At 45.6% G+C, this 18,598-nt stretch overlaps 1 protein-coding gene across 2 annotated transcripts in view; it reads right to left on the bottom strand.

Moving 5' to 3' along the window:
* Positions 1-18,598, bottom strand: part of LOC117524075 (inactive dipeptidyl peptidase 10-like) — a 643,233-nt gene that overhangs the window by 36,201 nt on the left and 588,434 nt on the right. For both annotated transcript variants that reach the window (XM_034185800.1, XM_034185801.1), the window contains exons 10-12: positions 18,002-18,099; positions 15,340-15,463; positions 6,115-6,153 (exon numbers count right to left, since the gene is read on the bottom strand). In XM_034185800.1, coding sequence (XP_034041691.1) covers positions 6,115-6,153; positions 15,340-15,463; positions 18,002-18,099 — 261 coding nt within the window. The remainder of the gene's footprint in view (positions 1-6,114; positions 6,154-15,339; positions 15,464-18,001; positions 18,100-18,598) is intronic.

Here is an 18,598-nt window from a genome sequence, read left to right as displayed (position 1 = left end):
GACTCTTATGCCATTCTGAGGACAGTGATTCATGGTTTTGGAGCAAACATGAGTGTTGTGTGGGCCGCTGAAGAGGAGGTACTGCTGGTCCACCACCACCAGAGGGCACCCTGCCTGGAGTGCGGACTCCAGGCACCAGAGGGCGCTGCCGCCTCACAGGAGCAGCCGGGGTGACAGCTGACACTCATCACCTATGACAGCTGTCACCACTCATCGGATCAGCATCGGTATATCAGCAAGACGTCATCTCCACCTCTTTGTCGAGATATCGTTCTACCTGGAAGGTAACGTACGTCAGCTGACTGTTTGACAGTGTTTTTGTGCATAGACTAGTGGACTACTTTTCCAGCGAGAGGTGGAGGTAGCTTTCCTACCGTGCGGATTCCTGGGTGCAAACGCATCCCCATTTAATTGCTTTTTGTTCCTCGCCAGCAGTACCAGGTCCGACACGCGGAGGCAGTGGCCACCTGGGAGTTCGGGACTTGGCGGCTCCAGTATTCCCGGGGTCTGGTGGCGGAGGAAATCGTGTGGTTCCGGTTCTGCTTTGGACAGGCGTCTCCTATCTTCGAGCCTGCCCACACGACACCTTTGTGAATTGACTGTTGTCTATTGTTGTAATCTGTTGTATTTGTTGTGCACATTCACAACAGTAAAGTGTTGTTATTTGACCTACTCCATTGTCCGTTCATTTGCGCCCCCTGTTGTGGGTCTGTGTACCTACACTTTCCCAACAGGATATCTCGGCCAGCGTCATGGATCCCGAGGGGCGTCAACCGGCTGTTGAACAGCCAATGGAAGAGCAGGGCGCACAGGCGTCCGCAGGAGGAATGATCGGTGAGTTGCAGCGGATCCACACCGCTTTCACAGCTCGGTTGGATTTAATGAACAAGCAGAACGTCCTCCTTAACCGCAGGGTGGAGGCTCTCGCCGCGCAGGTGGAAGCGCGCCCTCAGGGCGCCGCTGCGGCTCTCCCTCCAGTCGACCCTGTGCGTAACAGTGACGTTCCACAGGTCGTTCAACGACCCCTCCCACCTTCCCCGGAAGCATACATAAGCCCTCCAGAGCCGTACGGAGGTTGTGTGGAGACGTGCGCGGACTTCCTTATGCAGTGTTCGCTCGTCTTCGCACAACGTCCTGTCATGTACGCGACTGATGCCAGCAAGATAGCTTATGTAATAAACTTGCTTCGCGGTGAGGCACGCGCTTGGGCTACAACGCTCTGGGAGCAGAATTCACGGCTCCTTCAGACATATGATGGGTTTGTGAGGGAGTTCAGAACAGTGTTCGATCACCCAAATAGAGGAGAGACCGCTTCAGCCGTGCTGCTGTCAATGAGACAGGGGCGCCGGAGCGCAGTCGACTATGCAGTCGACTTCCGCATCGCGGCTGCGAGGTCCGGCTGGAAAAGCACTGCCCTCCGCGCCGCCTTTGTAAACGGACTGTCGTTGGTTCTAAAGGAGCACCTGGTGGCTAAGGACGAACCGCGGGATTTAGATGGGCTTATTGATCTCGTTATACGATTAGACAATCGGTTAGAAGAACGCCGTCGGGAATGAGACGAAGGGCGTGGCCGGGCATGCGCTGTCCCTCTCCCTTCCGGTTCCGACCGCGTTTCGCCCTCCCCACACTCCACGGCCCCTACGCTCCGTTTGGTTACAGCTCCCCCTGCTGACGAAGCTATGGACACGAGCAGGGCCACATTTAGGGCACCAGATAGACAGAGGAGGCTGGCCCGCGGAGCGTGTTTTGTTTGTGGCTCGATAGAGCATCAGGTAAGAGACTGCCCCGAGCGGTTAAACACCAACGCCCGCCCCTAGAAACTGGGCTAGGGGTGGGCCGAGACATTCATGTGGGACACACCCACATTGCCACTCGACTCCCAGTTACAATCCTTTATGAGGATTTCACCCTGAAGGCCCCAGCACTGGTGGACACGGGCTCTGAAGGGAATCTGTTAGACAGCAGATGGGCCAGGGAGATAGGGTTCCCTCTGGTGGCGCTTACCTTGCCTGTGCAGGTGCGGGCACTAGATGGCTCCCTACTCCCTCCAATCACACATAAGACACCACCAGTAACTCTGGTGGTGTCAGGAAATCACCGGGAGGAGATCGAGTTTTTTGTGACTCCTGCTACCTCCCATGTGATTTTAGGGTTCCCCTGGATGTTAAAACACAATCCCCGGATTGATTGGCCGTCCGGGGTAGTGGTTCAGTGGAGCGAGACCTGCCATCGGGTATGTTTAGGTTCCTCGGTTCCTCCCGGTTCCCAGGCTAAGGAGGAGGTCAGAGTCCCGCCCAATCTAGGGACGGTGCCGGTGGAGTACCATGACCTTGTGGATGTGTTCAGTAAGGATCTGGCGCTCACCCTTCCCCCCCACCGTCCGTACGATTGTGCCATTGATTTGGTTCCGGGCGTTGAGTTCCCGTCCAGCAGGTTGTACAACCTCTCACGTCCTGAGCGCGAATCAATGGAGACCTACATCCGGGACTCTTTAGCTGCCGGGTTGATCCGGAATTCCACTTCCCCGATGGGTGCAGGTTTCTTTTTTGTGGGAAAAAAGGATGGCGGACTACGTCCATGCATTGATTACAGGGGGCTGAACGAAATCACGGTTCGTAACCGATACCCATTGCCCTTGTTGGATTCGGTGTTCACGCCCCTGCATGGAGCCCAAATGTTCACCAAGCTCGATCTTAGGAATGCATATCACCTGGTTCGGATCCGGAAGGGAGACGAGTGGAAGACGGCATTTAACACCCCGTTAGGTCACTTTGAGTACCTGGTCATGCCGTTCGGTCTTACAAACGCCCCCGCGACGTTCCAAGCATTGGTTAATGATGTCTTGCGGGATTTCCTGCACCGATTCGTCTTCGTATATCTGGATGACATACTCATCTTTTCTCCGGATCCTGAGACCCATGTCCGGCATGTACGTCAGGTCCTGCAGCGGTTGTTGGAGAACCGGCTGTTTGTGAAGGGCGAGAAGTGCGAGTTCCACCGCACTTCTTTGTCCTTCCTGGGGTTTATCATCTCCCCTAACTCCGTCGCTCCTGATCCGGCCAAGGTCGCGGTGGTGAGAGACTGGCCCCAACCCACCAGCCGTAGGAAGCTGCAACAGTTCCTCGGCTTTGCTAATTTTTACAGGAGGTTCATTAAGGGCTACAGTCAGGTAGTTAGCCCCCTGACAGCCCTGACCTCACCAAAAGTCCCCTTCACCTGGTCGGATCGTTGCGATGCCGCGTTCAAGGAGTTGAAACGGCGCTTCTCGTCTGCACCCGTTCTGGTGCAGCCCGATCCAAGTCGCCAGTTAGTGGTTGAAGTGGACGCCTCGGACTCAGGGATAGGAGCTGTGCTTTCCCAGAGCGGGAAGACCGATAAGGTCCTTCACCCGTGTGCCTATTTTTCCCGCAGGTTGACCCCGGCCGAACGGAACTATGACGTCGGCAATCGAGAACTCCTTGCGGTGAAAGAGGCTCTTGAAGAGTGGAGACATCTGTTGGAGGCAACGTCCGTGCCATTCACGGTTTTCACTGACCACCGGAACCTGGAGTATATCAGGACCGCCAAGCGGCTGAACCCCAGGCAAGCCCGCTGGTCACTGTTCTTCGGCCGTTTTGACTTCCGGATCACCTACCGTCCCGGGACCAAAAACCAGAGATCAGATGCCTTGTCCCGGGTACATGAAGATGAAGTCAAAGCGGAGTTGTCGGATCCACCGGAACCCATCATCCCGGAGTCCACTATCGTGGCCACCCTCACCTGGGACGTAGAGAGAACCATCCGGGAGGCCCTGGCACGAAGCCCGGACCCCAGAACTGGGCCGAAGAACAGACTCTACGTCCCACCAGAAGCTAGGGCTGCAGTCCTGGACTTCTGTCACGGCTCTAAGCTCTCCTGTCATCCAGGGGTGCGAAGAACCGTGGCAGTTGTCCGGCAGCGCTTCTGGTGGGCGTCCCTAGAGGCCGACGTCCGGGATTATATCCAGGCCTGCACCACCTGCGCCAGGGGCAAGGCTGACCATCGCAGGGCTTCGGGGCTGCTCCAGCCGCTGCCCGTGCCCCATTGCCCCTGGTCCCACATCGGCCTGGATTTTGTCACGGGCCTCCTGCCATCCCAGGGCAACACCACCATCCTCACGATAGTGGACCGATTCTCCAAGGCGGCCCACTTCGTGGCCCTCCCGAAGCTCCCGACGGCCCAGGAGACAGCGGACCTCCTGGTCCACCACGTCGTCCGGCTGCATGGGATCCCAACAGACATCGTCTCCGATCGCGGTCCCCAGTTCTCCTCGCAAGTCTGGAGGAGCTTCTGCCGGGAACTGGGGGCCACGGTGAGTCTCTCATCCGGGTATCATCCCCAGACCAACGGGCAAGCAGAACGGTCCAATCAGGAGGTGGAGCAGGCCCTGCGTTGCGTGACAGCCGCGCACCCGGTGGCCTGGAGTACCCATCTGGCCTGGATCGAGTATGCCCATAACAGCCAGGTGTCGTCAGCCACCGGCCTCTCCCCTTTCGAGGTGTGTCTGGGGTACCAACTTCCTTTGTTTCCGGTGGTTGAGGGAGAGGTCGGTGTGCCCTCGGTCCAGGCCCACCTACGGAAGTGCCGTCGGGTGTGGCGTGCCGCCCGTTCTGCCTTGCTGAGGGCCCGGATGAGGACGAAGGCCCATGCAGACTGTCGGCGGACCCCGGCCCCAACGTACCGGCCAGGGCAGGCAGTGTGGTTGTCTACTAAGGACATTCCCCTTCAAGTGGACTCCCCTAAACTGCAGGACCGGTATATCGGTCCGTTTAAGATAATCAAGGTACTCAGTCCAGCCGCAGTGAGGCTTCAGCTTCCGGCCTCACTGCGGATCCATCCCGTTTTCCACGTGTCCTGGATCAAGCCCCATCACACCTCACCCCTCTGTACTCTGGGTCTGGCACCACCTCCTGCCCGGATCATCGATGGCGAGCCGGCTTGGACAGTGCGCCGGCTCTTAGATGTCCGTAGGATGGGCCGGGGCTTCCAGTATTTGGTGGACTGGGAGGGGTACGGACCTGAAGAACGTTCCTGGGTGAAGAGGAGCTTCATCCTGGACCCGGCCCTCCTGGCCGATTTCTACCGCCGCCACCCGGACAAGCCTGGTCGGGCGCCAGGAGGCGCCCGTTGAGGGGGGGGTCCTGTTGTGTGGGCCGCTGAAGAGGAGGTACTGCTGGCCCACCACCACCAGAGGGCACCCTGCCTGGAGTGCGGGCTCCAGGCACCAGAGGGCGCTGCCGCCTCACAGGAGCAGCCGGGGTGACAGCTGACACTCATCACCTATGACAGCTGTCACCACTCATCGGATCAGCATCGGTATATCAGCAAGACGTCATCTCCACCTCTTTGCCGAGATATCATTCTACCTGGAAGGTAACGTACCTCAGCTGACTGTTTGACAGTGTTTTTGTGCATAGACTAGTGGACTACTTTTCCAACGAGAGGTGGAGGTAGCTTTCCTACCGTGCGGATTCCTGGGTGCAAACGCATCCCCATTTAATTGCTTTTTGTTCCTCGCCAGCAGTACCAGGTCCGACACGCGGAGGCAGTGGCCACCTGGGAGTTCGGGACTTGGCGGCTCCAGTATTCCCGGGGTCTGGTGGCGGAGGAAATCGTGTGGTTCCGGTTCTGCTTTGGACAGGCGTCTCCTATCTTCGAGCCTGCCCACACGACACCTTTGTGAATTGACTGTTGTCTATTGTTCTAATCTGTTGTATTTGTTGTGCACATTCACAACAGTAAAGTGTTGTTATTTGACCTACTCCATTGTCCGTTCATTTGCGCCCCCTGTTGTGGGTCCGTGTACCTACACTTTCCCAACAATGAGACTTCCATGCTGCAACCCCATTTTTGATTTGAAACATGAGGTGCAGTGTCTCCAAATGCATAGAATCCAGGGAGTTTAAAAAAAAATACACATCACAGATGCAGCTTGACAAATGCACAGAGCGAAAGTGGAATATTGGAGTATTTGTCTTTTTTTGTGCAATGATAAATAATAATAAGACACCAGTAATGGATAACAAGTGGATCCACCAACTCAAAGCTTTTAACAAAGTAATAAGTCTACACTTTGAAATATGAAAAACACTTTACCTGCTTTGAAAGCCAGAGTTCAGAACTTTCTTCATGCCTCTGAAAAAAAGACATCAGGGAAGAACATCAGACTAATGCAAATCCACCCAGATCATCTCCTAGAAGTCCATTAATTTCTCTGTCTTGGTTCTGTTTTCTTTTTTAAGATGATTTTTTTTTTATTCAGCAGGTTTGAATTAGCTACCAAAAAATTCTGTGAGATGTCATGCATTATTCTTTTTCAACACAAGTATGTAAATATTTTTTCATAATTTTTCAGCTTTTAGTGGGAATAAAACTTAAGAATCCTATGTCATGTCACTGATTATTCATTGTCATTAAATTTAAAACAATAGTGAGGCCAATATACACTTACATGTACAGATGTAAATGAGATGTAACATGTCAGTGAAATGACACAAACTGTACATATGTAAAATGCACCACCATCTTGTGAGGGACTCACCACAGCAAGAAACCTGCACACTGGGTATCATGATTTCTCTCAAATCTCCCATACTTTCAGACAAAGTCACTGTCAAGTTATTCTCAAGTCATCAGTCTGCAAGTCCCAAGTCAAGTCTCAAGTCAGCTTGCAAACAATTGGTGGTCATTATGACTTGAGACTTGACATGGGACTTGCTGATTCATGACTTGAAAGTGACTTGATGGTGACTTCTTCTCACCTCTGGTATGATGAGCTTGTATAATTGTACCATGCAAGACTCAGCAAATGTTTGTAAATCCAGGCAATTGCATAGTGAATAAACTTGCTGAATTCCGCCTGTATGTAAATCAGTGTGTATTCATGGGGAGAGTGAATTACCTTAACAATCTTTGAATACAAATATACCAAATAAGGCTGCCAGACACTGCTCCAGTGAGACCCTGACAGTACTGTTGCCAAGTTTACTTTCATTACCTAGTAATGTAATTGCAAGATTTCAGGGACTTGGGGGCCACAGCCTGAGTTCCACTGTCAAACTCAAAAGCATCAGCAGGGGAGGTTGTGTCTGAGCACGTATTCAATCATGGGTTTTAACTAAGATGAGAAATTAAAGTAATTTTGCAGAACAATGCATTAATAAACAATGAAGTTCAGACAAAAAAATATAGCAACAAGGTGCCCAGACCTTTACACTTTCTGAGTTGAAAGACTTTTGGTAAACAAGATTACTGAAAATCGTACACTATGTTAATAGTTTCTCTGCCTATATGTGGCCCTGTGATAGACTGGCATCCTATTCAGGGTGTACCCACCTCTCGCCCGATGACTGATGGGGTAGACTCCAGCCTCCCCCTGTCACTCTTAATTAAAGTACGCAGGTATGGAACATGAATGAATGTTATGTTTGACTAACTTGTGTATAGTTAAAATTTTTATTCAGATACAATGTCAAATTGAGATGAATATATTTGGTTAAAAATAAATTTTGAGAGTATTGGAGACTAATGTATTTTCATCCTCAAGCAAAGTCTCTCTCATCTTTGATAACATATTTTCAACTTCATTTGATTCTTTTAAAGAATCAAATCAAGGGAGTCAAGGGAGCCATCAGGGGAGGCTTCCGTCCTGTCATTAGGAGAGTGCTAACTAGAGCACAATAGGTGCTAATTAGAGCCATTGTTTAGTCACTAGCCTATAGCAGTCAGCCTCGCGGTAGGTGGGGTCTGGTTAGGTTAAAAAACTCCAGCTTTTGTTGGCTTCTGGTTTATTCTTCTCTACAAGAGGCAAGACAGAAGTCAGACTACCAGAGCAAGAATTTTAGCTGAGGAAGCTTCTGTGATTTGAAGCGAAACGTCCTCACGTCAAGCAACCCAGTCCAGTCAAAGATTCAAGCTTCTCTACTATTCTTTTAAAGACAAAACATGAGATTGTGAGTTACTTTAAATAAACATGATAAATTGGACAATCCGGATGTAGTACACTGAGTAAATTGGAGGTGATGGTTCAGTGGTTAAAGTGGTTAAAGTTACACGGCTTCATGATGAAGTGGAAGATTTTCCTAAGAATAAAACTGAAAGTTTAGCAACAAATTTCCACAAGGTACATCTAAGATGCAAGCCTAGATTTGATCTGTGCTGGTGAACAAAATCCTTCTCTGCTCTACTCCACTATGAAGCTAAAGGCCTGGTCCCACTGGGGAGAGGATTAATTGCGCATGAATTGAGTATACAAATTTCGGGCGTTTGTTGTCATCTGCAACAAAATTGGCCAGGAATGACAAATTTCTCAGTATGAATTACGGATATATTAATAATGTATAGCAAATATATAACAAACAATCACAGATGTATAATGTATGTATTGAGGAAACGGATCGGACGCATTGCGACTGTCACGGAAGTATTATGGATGTATTGAGAATGCATTGCGCACGTGTTGCGGAAACAGCGGTTGTATTGCGCATGCGCGGCATCTGCATTACGGTCACAAAAGAAGAGCACTCGGGTCTTTCAGCATCACTATTCACACCAACACCACAGCCTCTGGAGCAATTGCTGGACTTGGGCAAGTTGATTGGTATGTTGTTGGATGGCAGCAACTATCACACTACATCTTTGGGGATCCATAACTACATCTGTACATCTCCAGAGCTGGACTGGCAATGACTGGCAAGTATGTCGATTTCTGCCACAATTATATAGTACTGTGGGTTTACGTGAAGTGTTTGTTATGCATTTGCAAATTGTCCGCAAATCAGATGCAAAGCAGACGTAATACAAACGCTTTACTCGTGGCCACTCTGTCTGCATTCACTACAAGTTATTTTAGTTTGTGATGTGGACGTGATAGGCATGCTATATATCCGTTTTACACACTGTCCCAGTCCACTGCCAAGCCATAATATCCTGTCAGTTGAGGATATCAGCGGATAACGGATAGATTATGTATTATGTATTGCGTATGTAAGGCGGATGTCATCCGCAACCAAAATTTTGTGCAGCTCAAAAATCCTGGTAACAGAAAAACGTGCCTCTGTGGATAATTGTGGATTCATGTAAATATAGTCAAAGACATATTCAATGGCAGTTTTACCATCAGAGAGCCTCGTCCACAACTACTACAAAAGACTCCAAGCTGTCACTGATGTTAAAAGGGGGCAATACACGAACAGAGATGTGTAAACTTTTGATCAAGATCATTTGTGTAATTTCTGTTGTCATTACGATTTAAAAAGAGTAAACACAGTTGTTTGACAATACGTGGGCTGTCCGTAAAGTATCGGTCCTTTTTATTTTTTTTAAAAACTATATGGATTTCATTCATATGTTTTTACGTCAGGCAAGTTTGAACCCTCGTGCACATGTCATGGAACACCGTGCGGAGGCTTCGCGCGTCATGACCGATTCGCTTGATGAGCGAGACAAAGAACGCCTCCGTTTCGGCGTGTCAGTGGACATGTTTGGACATGTCTAGCTCTCCACAGTTTCTCTGATACTTACTGGACTGGTAAGCATTGAAAGCCGAGATAGGCATGTCCAAACTTGTCCTCTGACATGCCGAAACGGAGGCGTTCTTTGTCTCGCTCATCAAGTGAATTGGTCGTGACGTGCGAAGCCTCCGCGTGGCGTTCCATGACAAAATCTCTGGTTAAAAGTGAAATCTACCGGAAAATGGCTGATGTCCAGCTCTTGTGATTACCGGAGAAAGAGCACACGACATCTCGTATCCACAGAGCCATCCGTTTAGAAATGATACAGTGTTTTGTGCCGTGTTGTCGCAGCTCGGAGCGCAGTGCACCAAGCGTCCTTAAAGGGGTCCTTAAAGCGACAGTTAACAGTCCTTATACTCTGTGAAGCCCACAAAATTTTCACCGAAAGCCAAATAATTTTTTCGAATGGTTTCCAGGTGCCAGTTTCTAACAGCTTCTGAAAAAAATCTGATGGAAAAAAAGTCCTTTTCATTCCGCCATTTCCAGACAATGAAATTCCGACGAGGGGGCAGGAGCACTCCTTCCCAAGGCGTACTCACAGGCGAATGACGTCACCGACAGGCGTGGAAAAACTCACGCATGCGCACAAGGGTTCAAACTTGCCTGACGTAAAAACATATGAATGAAATCCATATAGTTTAAAAAAAAATAAAAAGGACTGATACTTTACGGACAGCCCACGTAAATGGTTTCATCCAACCACTAACCATGAGTGAAAAAAAAAAGGATTTTCTGTTGCCATTCATATTTTCTCAAAAATGGCCAAAATAACCCCTCAAAATTCTGCCAGGGTATGTAAACATTTGAGCACAACTGTGTATCTGTTAATGACAGAAGTGACATGGACTGTTACTAGGGCTTGTTTAGAAACAGGTAGTTCCTTACTTTATCTGTTTACTACATATGACAGTAATATTCCATATATTAATGCCATATGATGTTGGTGTCATGCTTGGCACTGGCTCAGGGTTTAGATCCTAATGCTTTATGTTCAAGGTTGGGTAGGATTACTTTGAAATGTAATCCAAAAGTAATCAGAGTACAAGTAATCCAAATGTATGTACATACATACATGTAATCCACATGTATTCTTTCAAAGTAATCCTACCCAACCCTGTTTATGTTATTTTCTCTGTGGTTTTCTGGTTTTACTTTTCATTAAATTTTACTTTATCATGTAAGTCTCAGTTTGGTTCTGTGTATTACTTTGCTTTGTTTAATATTTAGTCACTGGTTCCCTCTCTGGTTGTCATTTCTTCTGCAGTTGGTTATTGTATTCTTTCACTCGTGGCCCTTTAAGTTACTTTAGTCTTAGTTTAGTTCTGTTTATCACATTTATTGTATAATGATTAAGTCATAGGTTTTTGTTATTATTTATCTTCAGTGATTGCTTATCTGATTTTGTTCCATTTGTTATTTATTGCATTATCTGTTTATCAGTTATCTTGTTTTATTTATTGCACCATTCTGTAGTCACCGGTTTTGTTTATCTGCTGTTTAACCAATAACCAAAACCAAAACCTATTTGTTTTGCCACCTGGTTACCTTTTATTTCTTCCTTCAACAATGATTAGTTTCCATTCTATTTTTGTTTTTATTCTGATGATTCACTTTTCAGTTCATATGTTCATGCTTAGTTCATTCCTGGTCATAGTTGTATTGTATTCTGTCCACAGTTTCTGATTTATCTTTGTTCTCAGTTGTTGCCTCATCTTATTTGATTGCCCCTGCATCAGCTCTTGTGTCTTCGTCTCTCACTACGGCTCTTTCTTCTCTGTATTTTCATCCACTTCCACTCTTGCACCTGCTTGCGTCTTTGTCTTTCATCACTTCACTCTCTCTTTTCCTTCCTTCACTATCTTGCACTGTGCACAATTTTTGTCTTCCCTGGTCACGTCCCCTTCAGAGACTTCCACACACCTGCTTCACATCACCCTGATTAGTTTGCTCCTTATTTAAGCCCTCACAGTTCCCACAGCTCACTGCCCGATTGTTGACTTTGTTCACTCTCTCGCCCCTTACTTCATGTCTTGTTTGCTTCTCAGTGTTTTGACCTTGCTTGTTTGCCCCGACCTCCGCCTTGCCTCAATCCTGAACTCAGCTTGTATTTTGACTCTGCCTCTGTTTTTGCCTGTTATATTCCTCGACACCGTTGGTATGACCTCAGCCTGTATTATGGACCATGTCCCAGCCTGTACCCTGTCTGATACATCTGCCTCATTTTCCGACTACCTGTGTACCAAATCTACTGCCTGGTTACAAGATAAACCCTTTTATTCATCACAACCAATCATGTCTGAGAGTCTGCATAGGTCTCCACCTGCTTCCTGTGTCAATCCATCACCAGTCCTGACAGTTGGTGGTGTTTTGTATGTTTTATGGACTGTCTACAATGTGATGGTTGAACTGGGCTGGTTCAACTTCTTAACGTCAAGATTTCAACACCAGCAAGTTCATTTAAATCACAGTAGCAATATTGCAATAAAATGTTATCTTGTGCTCGTCACAGGAGCTTCAGAGCTGTTTTCATCCACTCAAAATGTGACTGGAATTCACCACTGAGATAGAAATGTGTGAAAGGTGCGCTCCTGATGCATCCACACGAGGGGAACATTATTGTTTTCAAATCAAAGCTCAAGTCTCAAGATGTTAAATGAAACTAAAGAATTAAAAGCAAAATCTTCTTATTGTTGAGAATTAAACCAGTTTTGAAGCTCAGGTTTAGGTACTTTTCATTGCACAAATGTCACACTGGAGTGTCGCCACACAAAGGCATCCTTAGCACCACAGCAAAGGATATCATTCATTTTGGGCATGGAGAGCATAATTCATATTAGAAGAAGATTTCACAAAACTTTGTCTGGTCAGCTGGACTAAATGCATTAAAGCACAAGTCAGTCAATTCGCAATATGACTTATTGTAACAGAGACAACCAGTGGAAGGCATTCAGGCTTCAGCACAGTCACTGTGTGGATGTCTGCTGCTGAATCTGCTCTATTAATTCAGACAACTGCAGCAGCGCTGTGCATATGACAGCTGGGTGAGGTTCAATAGCAGTAAGAGAGTGTGGAGCTTTCCAATATTTGCCAGAATAGTGGAAAATGTCAATAAATAAATGAATAAAAACTTCATTAAATAAACAGAAGTTTCTACAGAAAATAATTAAACTTAATGCATTGTGGCCAGATTTTGCAAAACAGAAATAACAGAGTTCAGAGACTTCCACACACCTGCTTCACATCTCCCTGATTAGTTTGCTCCTTATTTAAGCCCTCACAGTTCCCACAGCTCACTGCCCGATTGTTGACTTTGTTCACTCTCTCGCCCCTTAGTTCATGTCTTGTTTGCGTCTCAGTGTTTTGACCTTGCTTGTTTGCCCCGACCTCCGCCTTGCCTCAATCCTGAACTCAGCTTGTATTTTGACTCTGCCTCTGTTTTTGCCTGTTATATTCCTCGAAACCGTTGGTATGACCTCAGCCTGTATTATGGACCATGTCCCAGCCTGTACCCTGTCTGATACATCTGCCTCATTTTCCGACTACCTGTGTACCAAATCTACTGCCTGGTTACAAGATAAAGCCTTTTATTCATCACAACCAATCATGTCTGAGAGTCTGCATTGGTCTCCACCTGCATCCTGTGTCAATCCATCACCAGTCCTGACAGTTGGTGGTGTTTTGTATGTTTTATGGACTGTCTACTATGTGATTTTTGCTATTTGTCCTTTGTGAAGATGAATGGACCTTCACAAAGCCTTCACTTTGACAAAGGTCAAGGTCAAGGCTTTAACAGGGATTAATACAGTTACTCACATTACATAAGATGAGGAGGTGATAATTAAAGTGGTGGACTTGAAGCCAAAGGATCCTTGTTTAAAGTCCCTTTCAGACCAGAAAATCACTACAGGCTCTTGGGCAAGGTCCTTAATCCCCAAATTGCTGCAGCTGAGCACCTTTCATGGCAACATGCTGACAGTGGTGTGTGTGTGTGAGAATGAGTGAATGTGAGGCATCACTGTAAATCACTTAGAGCATCTCCTCTGGAAAAGTGCAACAGAAATGAACTCCATTACCACCAGGAACTATGCCTGTAAATGTCAGTGGTGACAGGGAGGGTTAGTGTTCATGATAGTGGTCACTTCCTCACTTTATCTGTTCATTCATGTAAAAAGTAAAATACATCATACGAGGGCTGTCCATAAAGTATAGGTCCTTTTTATTTTTTTTTCAAAAACTATATGGATTTCATTCATATGTTTTTACGTCAGACATGCTTGAACCCTCGTGCGCATGCGTGAGTTTTTCCATGCCTGTCGGTGACGTCATTCGCCTGTGAGCACTCCTTGTGGGAGGAGTCGTCCAGCCCCTCATCGGAATTCCTTTGTCTGAGAAGTTGCTGAGAGACTGGCGCTTTGTTTGATCAAACTTTTTTCTAAACCTGTGAGACACATTGAAGTGGACATGGTTCGAAAAATTAAGCTGGTTTTCAGTGAAAATTTTAACAGCTGATGAGAGATTTTGAGGTGATTCTGTCGCTTTAAGGACTTTTCACGGTGCGAGACGTCGCGCTGCGCTCTCAGGCGGCGTCATCAGCCTGTTTCAAGCTTAAAACCTCCACATTTCAGGCTCTATTGATCCAGGACGTCGTGAGAGAACAGAGAAGTTTCAGAAGAAGTCGGTTTCAGCATTTTATCCGGATATTCCACTGTTAAAGGAGATTTTTTTAATGAAAGACGTGCGGACGCGGCGCGGCGGCACAGGAAAAACACCTCTGTGTTGATAACCATTTGTTAAAATCCAGTTGGCTTTTGATGGCTTTCAGTGGAGTGAGTATATGAGAAATTGTTTATCAGCTGGAGATGTTCCAACTTGTCCTCAAGGCTTCCAACAGAGGTGTTTTTCCTGTGGCGGAGCGTCGCGGCGGCTGCGAGCCGACGCTGCAATCCGCCTGCACGTCTTTCATTAAAAAAATCTCCTTTAACAGTGGAATATCCGGATAAAATGCTGAAACCGACTTCTTCTGAAACTTCTCTGTTCTCTCACGACGTCCTGGATCAATAAAGCCTGAAATGTGGAGGTTTTAAACTTGAAACAGGCTGATGACGCCGCCTGAGAGCGCTGCGCGACGTCTCGCACCGTGAAAAGTCCTTAAAGCGACAGAATCACCTCAAAATCTCTCATCAGCTGTTAAAATTTTCACTGAAGACCAGCTTAATTTTTCGAACCATGTCCACTTCGATGTGTCTCACAGGTTTAGAAAAAATTTGGATCAAACAAAGCGCCAGTCTCTCAGCAACTTCTCAGATAAAGGAATTCCAACGAGGGGCTGGACGACTCCTCCCACAAGGAGTGCTCACAGGCAAATGACGTCACCGACAGGTGTGGAAAAACTCACGCATGCGCACGAGGGTTCAAGCATGTCTGACGTAAAAACATATGAATGAAATCCATATAGTTTTAGAAAAAAATAAAAAGGACCTATACTTTACGGACAGCCCTCGTATTTGTGAGATTCTCATGAAAAATAGGAAACTATTTATGCATCACACATGAAAATTCATCCATCCATTTTAGAAACTGTCTCATTTCAATTAAGGGTCTTGGCTCCAGCCTATCCCAGCAGCCAATGGGTGAGAGGTGGGATACACCCTGAACAGACAGTGACACATAAAGGACCAGACTGGAAGCAAATCTAGGATCTTCTCACTGTGAGGCAACTGTGGTAACCACTAAGCCGTCGAGCTGCCCCACATGACAATCATCAAACTTATTGGAACACTCACACATACTGTACACACAATACACACACCGTGACGCAGGCTCCGGTGGTGGTGTCACAGACGGTCAGGATGGAGACGTTCTGGGCGCGGTTCAACCACCTGACGCACGTCTTGGTTTTGCTAATCCATGTCACCATCGTCACATAATGTTCCCTACAGGAAGAATCATAAGTGCATTGGACTGGTTCAACTTCTTAACGTCAAGATTTTAACACCAGCATGTTCATTTAAATCACAATAGCAATATTGCAATAAAATGTTATCTTGTGCTCTTCACAGCAGCTTCAGAGCTGTTTTCATCCACTCAAAATGTGACTGGAATTCACCACTGAGATAGAAATGTGTGAAAGGTGCGCTCCTGATGCATCCACACGAGGGGAACATTATTGTTTTCAAATCAAAGCTCAAGTCTCAAGATGTTAAATGAAACTAAAGAATTAAAAGCAAAATCTTCTTATTGTTGAGAATTAAACCAGTTTTGAAGCTCAGGTTTAGGTACTTTTCATTGCACAAATGTCACACTGGAGTGTCGCCACACAAAGGCATCCTTAGCACCACAGCAAAGGATATCATTCATTTTGGGCATGGAGAGCACAATTCATATTAGAAGAAGATTTCACAAAACTTTGTCTGGTCAGCTGGACTAAACGCATTAAAGCACAAGTCAGTCAATTCGCAATATGACTTACTGTAACAGAGACAACCAGTGGAAGGCATTCAGGCTTCAGCGCAGTCACTGTGTGGATGCCTGCTGCTGAATCTGCTCTATTAATTCAGACAACTGCAGCAGCGCTGTGCATATGACAGCTGGGTGAGGTTCAATAGCAGTAAGAGAGTGTGGAGCTTTCCAATATTTGCCAAAATAGTGGAAAATGTCAATAAATAAATAAATAAAAACTTCATTAAATAAACAGAAGTTTCTACAGAAAATAATTAAACTTAATGCATTGTGGCCAGATTTTGCAACACAGAAATAACAAAGTGAGGTTTTGCTATTTAAACCCCAAATGCTCTTGGGCTATGTGTTTTACATTGTGACTTGTAAAAAACTATTCAGCCCCTTGGGATTTTAGACATTTTTATTTTGTTTATGCCATTTCAAATACAAAAAGTAATGCAGGATTCTCACTCAGCTGATGAGTTGCATAAGTACTGGTCCTCTTTGGTATAACACATGTAAATAATCACATTTATTACCAGTTTTCTTTTTTTAAGACAAGTCAGGGGAAGGATACTTGAATATTTCCAAATCACTGAACATGTCCTCAATTTAATTTGCATCAGTCTTAAAGAAATACAAACAGTATACTACCAGGGGTAGATGCAGGATTTTGTGAAACGGGGTTGGGGGGGTTGCGTGGACTTGAGAATGACTAAGGCATGACTTGATGGTGGTGGTGGGGGCAAGGGAGGTGTTTGAATTTTAGGTGCCATTTTCAGAATTTTGGAATTTTGGAACATATTTTACTACAAAATACACCACAGAGAAAAGAAACATTCTAACTTCTTTTTTTTTTTATTAATTTGAACTTGTATTGTACAATCTTGAATGCAATGCTATTATGTTATGATGATAAGTAACAAAGAACACTGCCCCCCCCCCATATCTGCCCTTGTGGTACTGTATGGTAACTCTGTCTGATGTAGGCAGTTCTTAAAAACTAAGTGACTGTGCAAGAAAGAGATGGGTGAAGAATGCTTCCAAGACACCAGGGCAACCCAAGAGAAGTTACAGGCTTCTGTGGTTCTGACTGGAGAAATTGTGCACAGCACAAGTTTTTCATTTTGCATCACCACTCCTAGCTTCATAGTGGAGTGGAGCAGAGAAGGCTATTCTTTCAAGAAAACAGATCAAATCTAGGCTTACATCTCTGATGTACTTTCTGGCTAATTGTAGCTGAACTTTCATGTCTTTTTAATAAAATCTTCCTCTATACCAGGGGTGGCCAAATTCAGTCCTCGAGAGCCACCTTCCTGACACTCTTAGTTGTCTCCATACTCCAACACACCTGAATCCAATGAAAGACTCGTTAGCAGACTTTTAATGAGCCTTTCATTGGATTCAGGTGTGTTGGAGCAGGGAGACAACTAAGAGTGTCAGGAAGGTGGCTCTCAAGGACAGAACATGGCCACCCCTGCTCTATACCACTTCATCATGAAGCTGTATCACTGGTGATTTATGTGCATGTCACTAAAGGGGATCAATACTTTTGCAACCCATCATCTTGGCTTTCATATTTTTATTTAATTTATATCAAGTTGTAGAGATTTGCTTTGAGTTTGAGTTTAAGGAGGATAATTTTGGAGACTTTAATATTGAGAAGCCTGAATTACTTTTTGTATTTGAGTCCACATAAACAAATTAAAATATGTAAAATCCCAAGGGGCTGAATACTTTCTCAAAACACCGTAGATAATCAATTGATAGATAGGGTTCCAAAAGTGACAAGTTTAATCTGGTATGACATACAACATAGGGTGAAATTTATTGGTTATAGAGTTTTTAAAAAAGTTTTTAATTTTTTATCGACAATCTGTGTTGAAAAACATTGACAAGACATAAGAAAATCCAGTACTGCAGCATCACAGTGCACATACAGATACCTTTATCATTCAAAATGTCAATTTTCCTTCTAACTGATGATGCAAAGTTTTGACAAACCAGTGCAATAGCAGAGCAGCTCTTCTCACCGTAATTTGAGGCTCTCTGGAGGCATAAGTTCCAGCGTGTGTGTAGGCCCATAAAGGTTGACAACAAACAGCTTCACCACTGGGTTTGGTTGACCTGCCTGCATGAACAGACAATACTGGACTTTACGAACAAAAGCCTTACAAATGCAGCAAATAAATAAAAATCCTTTGTGCAATATTTCCTGAAATGAGAAGCATGAACACTAAAGCTGTAGTGGATTCAGTGCATCCAGAAAGTATTCACAGCGCTTCAGTTTTTCCACATTTTTGTTATGTTACAGCCGTATTCCAAAATGGTGTCAATTATTTTTTTTGCCCTGAAAATTCTACTCATAACACATCATAATGACAACATGAAAAAAGCTTTTTTTGAAATTTTAGAAAATTTGTTTAAAATAATAATAAAAATAAAAAAAGAAATCGCATGTGCATAAGTATTCACAGCCTTTGCTCAATACTTTGTTGATGCACCTTTGGCAGCAATTACAGCCTCAAGTCTTCTTGAATATGATGCCACAATCTATCTTTGGGAAGATTTGCCCATTCCTCTTTGCAGCACCTCTCAAGCCATTTTCAGATCTCTCCAGAGATGTTCAG

This window comes from Thalassophryne amazonica, chromosome 14, assembly GCF_902500255.1.
Source record: "Thalassophryne amazonica chromosome 14, fThaAma1.1, whole genome shotgun sequence".
Taxonomy (NCBI): domain Eukaryota; kingdom Metazoa; phylum Chordata; class Actinopteri; order Batrachoidiformes; family Batrachoididae; genus Thalassophryne; species Thalassophryne amazonica.
The sequence above is the reverse complement of the archived record's forward strand: the minus strand, read 5'-3'. Positions and strand labels throughout refer to the sequence as shown.